The 7,219-nt window shown below is 33.5% G+C and overlaps 1 protein-coding gene across 1 annotated transcript; it reads left to right on the forward strand.

Annotated features, from left to right (window-relative positions):
- Window positions 1-3,373: 3,373 nt before the first annotated feature.
- Window positions 3,374-6,318, forward strand: LOC139855021 (short-chain dehydrogenase reductase ATA1-like). The gene is made up of 3 exons (XM_071844283.1): window positions 3,374-3,393; window positions 4,993-5,252; window positions 5,780-6,318. Exons 1-3 carry the CDS (start codon window positions 3,374-3,376, stop codon window positions 6,316-6,318), a joined length of 819 nt encoding a protein of 272 aa, XP_071700384.1.
- The last annotated feature ends 901 nt before the right edge of the window (window positions 6,319-7,219 follow it).

Here is a 7,219-nt window from a genome sequence, read left to right on the forward strand (position 1 = left end):
GGGAGCAAATGAAACTCACCTTAGTAGCACATAAAGTCGTTCACCGAAATGTGATCGAAACTCGGAATACCAAATAACCGTAGATCTCAACCTAGAGAACATATGTTGGTCAATAAATGTCTATCAAGCTAGGTCAGGTCATAGTGTATCACAATCCTAATGCTCGAGATCGACATACAAAAGTTAACAAAAGTCATTTCAAAAAGTCAATCTGACTCAATACTATAGTTGAATGATCATGGCAAGCGAAACATTTTAATATTTCACATAGTTTCCCAATTCTTGTAAAATTAGACTATAGTTTTTATAAGGCTGTAAAATATGATAAAACAGTCAATTTTGACAATTGTTCAACAAAACGAGACGTGCCTTATATAAGGATTCATTTACTCGGCTGGTAATATTTAAAAATTCACTTTATCAATCTCATAAACAAGTTGTTTAAATCTTAATTGCAGATTCAAAAGCAATTTCAATTAACGTCAATCATAATTCAGTTGATCATATCTTTTAATTAATTCATCGAAATTACGCGATTTATAAATGAAAAGTTATTGATTTTTCGCCAGATTTCCAATAACATGCATATCATATACTTTTTATCAGTAGTATATGTATTAAATTCGTGATTCATCATAAACTATCTAACAACGAAAATTAGCATACAAGCATGCATAAACATATATACTCGAGCACTAGATATGTATACACTATTTATATATAAAAGATAAGATATGAATGCTCACGTATCAATATTGTGATTCAATATTGCAGGAAAGTACGTAGACGCAACAGAGATGATAAACACTAGGTTTGACTTGCGAACAATACCCATGAACATTACCCATAACCTCCATAGCTATAACCCATAGTTTTCTTAGCTTAAATCCGTTTGAAAACTCGTTTTGAAAGTGACATGCTCATGACCTCGTCGTAGTATTTTATGTATAATACTAACAATATTAATACTAGTACTACTAATAATACTATTAGGATTGAAAATAATAATAATAATAATAATAATAATAATAATAATAATAATAATAATAAAAATAATAATAATAATAATATAATACAGAGGGAGGAGATAGATATGTGTGTATCATTCGGGCAGAACTCGTGGCCTTTTATAGACATTCCCAGATTTTGAACCCCATGCGATCGCATGGGGTTTGTGAGTATAAACCATGCTATCGCATGGCTCACTTTCACCAGCCATATATACACCTCCGCGATTGCGGAGGTTTTGTGAGTATAGAGCCCGCGATCGCGGAGCTCTGCTTTCCAGCTCACCAATTATTTTGGCCTCTAGCTCGTTGACATATTTAAATATAATATATATAATTTAAATTAATTAATTATATATTATATTTTATTCCCGTGCATAGTTGATTTGTAATTTTTTTTCCGATAAGTCGTACGTCGTCACTCGACTTATGTCCCGGTTCCGGTTTTTCGAACGTCTTTTCGTACGTTTAGAAAACTTGCACATTACGTTTCGTGACTCGTACCTTTGTCAAAATATAGGCTTAAATTATCCATAAACTATACCACTCGAAATATAACCTATACATTTGAGTGTTTTGGTCATTTACTTCTATAAATCATCGTCTTGTTATTTACTAATATAATAGTATTATCAAACGTTTTATAACCAAGTTAATATATATTTTCAATATTTATAAACACGTTGTAAAATACACATCGCAAGTTATTCATACAATTAATATTCCAACTTATCATATATATATATATTCAAATAGATATATAAACCAATAAGTTTAATGTACGGTATCAAACAATTAATACATTGTTACGTTTTCAAGTTATAGTATATATATGTATCTATTTACATATAATTGTTCGCGAATCGTCGAGAACAAACGAAGGGTAATTGAATATATGAAAGTAGTTCAAAATTTTGAGATTCATCTTTACAGACTTTGCTTATCATGTCGGAAACATTAAATCATCTCGAGAATTTGGTTCAAAATAAGTCAAAATTTTCCGGGTTGTCACATACCATATTAAAATGTAAAATGTATCGTATCATTAATATTTCTAGATTAACAAAGAGCGTAGGAACCACAAATACAAATATATAGGTACGTATAAGCATGAACCCAAAAAATCAAATATAATAAATTGTGTAAAGGGACATACCCAATAAAGGACGGGTAAAGTGTGTTTAAATCAACGAGCTAAGTTGCCCTAAGATCATTTCCGACATTCAAGTAAAAAGCTTTGAATGGTTAAACTGTCGAGGAAAAAACCTTAAACTCGAGTGGCAAACTTGGTTAAACAACCCGTTGAGATACGATGCAAACATACCCGAAAAAATGGGCATTGGTTAATTTCAGGTTTTTTACCCGAGCGCTTGTCATTCTTATATGGAGATAAAATGAGATGCCTCGATATACTTTGTCGCTGTATAAACAGCACTGTATGTAGTTGCCATGTCAGCTTGTTTTTTCAAGTCACGTCTCTATCTAAGAAATGATTAAGTTGCTAGGGTGTTTTCCTGTCTATTGAGGCCTACTTGTTGTATAGCTATAGTTTCTCGAGTCGCTAGTTCTGTATATTACCTAGTAATGTATATTGGTTCGAGTCTGTACCATGGCTTATGCCCCCTGTTAATTTTATTAAAATAATTTGATCTTTCAAAAAAAAAAAAAAAAATCAACGAGCTAAAGTGTGTCTAAGTAAAATTTAGTGGTTTTTAATTTGTAGCCTATAACGAGAGCTTTACAACGAGCTAAAGTGTGTTTAAATGAAATTTAAAAGTGAATGAGATACACAGTCTTAAAGTTGCTAGTTAGGTGCAAAATTCTAAGGATTGAAGTGGAAGTTGTCCCTCATCGGAATGAGTAAACTTAAGGCTACAGCCTCTACTAAAAATAAAGGGCTTTAGACGTTGTAGAAATATGCAACAAAAACGTATGGCAATGCACACTACAAGTTGAATAGCTATACACACACATAGAGATTTCGTTTTCCTCTCAGCCGCAACATGGTCTCCCCGAGTTCGCGTTCCGGTTAAATTTTGAGTAAGTGTTCAAGTCCGACAGTACGCTGTTTTGGTCCGGTATATCCTTGAAACATACGAAGAATCTGTTTAAGGAAAATTGTGTTCGACTTATTATCGATTAGATCGTTTAATTTTTCGTTCTTATTCTGATTATATATTATACATGTATGCAATCTGATTATTACATTTCTAATGATATGTTTACTTGTTTCAGTTTCGTATATATTTTGTCGATATGCTACTACATGGAAATGTAAAGATTAATAAGGTTTAACGAGGAGTTGCGAGGTCCAAACCTACCTTTGTGGCTTTGTCTCATTCACGAGTTTGATGTGGTCAACCAAGATGAATAACTTACATTGTATGTGACAGCATTTTTTTTTAGATAATATGCCTGTTAGAAATGAATTTAAAGCATTTTTTTACACTTTATCATTATAGGTCAAAAGTAGTTAAAAAAGATGAGTAGGAAAGCATGACAAGTATATCATCAAAGACATCAAATCTCCTTAATCTCTTCCTTAAAAAGGGCTCATTATTTCAATGTTTAACCAACACAAAGCTTCAACTCAACCATGAAGCCATGTCCTCATAAACGTAATGGAGAGCAAAAGTTACCAATAAGAAGGTTAGTCTACTTGCTCTACATCATGTTACTAATAGCAACAAACATGTATTTTTGGTTCGAATTACAAAACATAAGTTTTGGGTTGTATTTGTTGGTGATTTTAGTGTCATCCAACATTCATTTTGCTTAATTGGGATTTACTTGAATGAAAGAGTTAGTTAGTTATACTTAACAACGTGTTCGGACAGTGTGGAGTACACGGCCGTAAGAGTTGGATAGTAACTGTCGTGTAAATTGCGGGGGTCAAGGGGGCCAAACGTTATGACTTTTCATCAGCCGATTTTCCTGCCAAAATTGAAGGGTTGCGTCCCTTCACTTTAATTGCCAAAATAACCGATGTATATCTTCGGTTTTGGCGGGATCTGCATTCACATAACAAATAAAGAAAAAAACACATTCCTACTTGATTTTGATTTCTTCTTGCCTTGAAATAAAATCCATTCTTGTCTTATCCCAATTGAGATTTCGTGTTAACCCGAGACTTGTGTGGGGCGAAATAATTAATTATAAAAGTGTTTCACGATTCAGGAGCAATCCAGATATTCAAATTCATACCCAATTTTGTACTCATTGGTAAATTCGGTAGAAATGTGCATATGTCAAATAAGTGGAATGAATCAAGGATGTTGAAAATGCCGAAAGTTAATTCATATGCATATAATCTTAGCGATCACTTGTATCTAACGAAATAGAATTCTATTGCAATAATTATCAAATTTTACAATTTTTTTTTTTTTTTTTTTTTGAAAGGCAAGTTGTTGCCATCATATTTTACATTTTACTTACGAAATAAACAAAGATGTTTCTGAATCGACCCAAACTGATTTGACCCGTTTTAGCGTATATTTTGTTACTTGTGTTAGTTTGTGCTAAGAAAAAAGATTAACAGTAACAAAATCAGGAAGAAATACGTATATCTTGTCCACTTTTAAGAAGTGGTAAAATGAACGGGTCAAAACGACTTGAATTTGTAAGTTATGTCTACCCGTCAGCCCATCTTGTAATACCATATTTTTTGTACTACTGATTATTGTTTTGAACATTAGTGCTACAGTTCAATAACTACCATATGAACTACCATTCCTTAAATTAAATGATTTAGAAGATTCAAATGCACCTTTATAGACTTTTAACTAGTTTAATTTGTTTTTTTAATAACTAATGTGTTCGACCCATTTAACCACTTATCAATTAACTACTGCATGAAGTGAAGAGTTTTTACATATATTGAATTCACTTGTTTTTCTACATAGTTATACAGAACCATTGATATTTTACACGTAAGAACAACTAAATAAAGTAGTAAAATTGATCTAGTGTATCTTTGAAATTGAAGGTTGATAGGAAAAGTTGCGATAGTAACCGGTGGAGCAAGAGGAATTGGAGGTGATATATCAAAGTTAATGGCGGAGAACGGGGCACATATTATAATTGCTGATGTATTAGATGAAGTTGGTGCAGAATTTGCCAAGTCTATTGGGGGAGTTTTTATACATTGTGATGTCTCTAAAGAATCTGATGTTGAATCTGCTGTTCAACTTGCTCTATTATCGAAAGGCAAACTTGATATCATTATCTGCAATGCTGGAATAATTGGTATGTATACTCAAATTTCTTACATTTTTTGTAGTATTTCATGTCGTGTGTTTGCCGAAAGCTTGCAACTGGAGCTGGGGCTTATTTTCTTATAATCGTTTAACATAAACTAGTTGGAGTTTAAACTTGTGATACATTTCTCAATTCATAACCTCCTAGATTATTTATAAAAGCTGCTACCAAAGGGCTTATAGCTTAGCGGTATTCAAGGAGCCTTTGACCAAAGATGTTGAGTGTTCAAGCCTCGTTGTTGACATATTCGTGAATTCGTGTTGGCTGTCTAAGTTGTTGTTCTAAAAAAATAATAATAAATAAATAAATCATAAAACCTGCTTCATCTAGCTTTTTTTCTTACGTAACTTATTTCATATCATCTTAAATTATTTGTCTACCAAACAACGCTAACAACCAAAGGTTATGAAAAAATAAGTTTAAGCTTCCATGAGCTTCTAAAAGAATAAAAATATGGGCAAATGGCGGAGAAATATAGTATGAATAAATTGTTTTATCTGATATGAAAAATGTAGATAACGGAAGGAGCATCACAAATCTTGAAATGAAGAATGTAGCATCTCTAATCAACGTTAATTTAAACGGCGTGATACACGGAATTAAACATGCGGCTCGAGCCATGATTTCATTAAATAACAAAGGTTCAATCGTATGCTGCACAAGTTCAGCCGCGATCATGGGAGGCCTTGCATCACACGCGTACACCTTAACTAAAGGAGCCATTCTTGGACTATCAAGAAGTACGGCTTGCGAATTAGGTGTTCATGGAATTCGAGTAAATTGTGTTTCGCCTCATGGGATCCCTTCAGAGATGCTTGTGACAGCGTATCGAGATCATTTAGGGAAACCAAACATGACTATCGAACAAGTGAGCGATATGATAAGTAAGGAGGGAAGTTTGTTACAGGGGAGATGTGGAACCTTTGAAGATATTGCTCATGCTGTTTTGTTTCTTGTTAGTGAAGAAGCGGGATTTATAACCGGACATAATTTGGTTATCGATGGTGGTTATACTTGTGCTTCGGGTCAATTGAGATTTGTTTATGAGAAATGAGTTCAACTTATACGTTGTTGTACGTAGTTTAATAATCTACGCGACTGTTTGTTTTTATATACTCGTACTTGTTTCTTGAAGTGGTCTTGTGGTAATTATAGTATAAAATTTAACAGATGAGGAATTGAGCAAGTCATTATGAAGTGTAGACTAATCAATTATGCAGTCTCACGTTTTTTTAAGTGGAAATAAATAAAAAAAAGAGCAAATTAAAAAATTAAATTCATTCTCGAGTTTTTAACTCAAGTGTGTTAGGAAATCTAGGTGAGCCCTAACAAGAACTTGATAACTCTAGTTATCAAACCCACCGTGCAACAAACAAATAATCTTCAACACAAATAAAGACAAGAACAAGAAACGTAAAGAACAAGGAATTAACGTGGTTTTGTCCAATCGTTTAATTTAAACGAATTGGTTTAATCCACGGCCAAACAAAGAAGATTTTATTATATTTTTCGTAGGTGTACAATGCAGGTTTCATATGAGGGTTTATATAGGGCAAAAAACGAAATAGGAACAATCTAGATTACTTGCTGAATACGAACATTGTCGCGTTTCGCGACACCTTGTCATGTATCGCGACAAACCACATTCAAACGTGACAAAACAGCTTCAAACGCGACACCTTCAGGCATCCCCTTCTGCCACTTCTGTCTCGTTTCGGTACACTTTATCACTTTCCAGTACTGTCGCGTTTCACGACAAACATCACTGAAACACGATAAACATCACTGGAACACGATAAACATCACCCGAATCTAATAACTGCAGCTCATTCGTTTTGATCTTCTTTGCACCCAACAATTCTCCCACTCAAAGGAGAACAAAACCCAACCTTAACATGTACTCGATCAACACTTCGACTCTTGAACGTACCCGTCTATACCGCCAAGAAAACTTC

Source organism: Rutidosis leptorrhynchoides, chromosome 6 (genome assembly GCF_046630445.1).
Source record: "Rutidosis leptorrhynchoides isolate AG116_Rl617_1_P2 chromosome 6, CSIRO_AGI_Rlap_v1, whole genome shotgun sequence".
Lineage (NCBI taxonomy): Eukaryota > Viridiplantae > Streptophyta > Magnoliopsida > Asterales > Asteraceae > Rutidosis > Rutidosis leptorrhynchoides.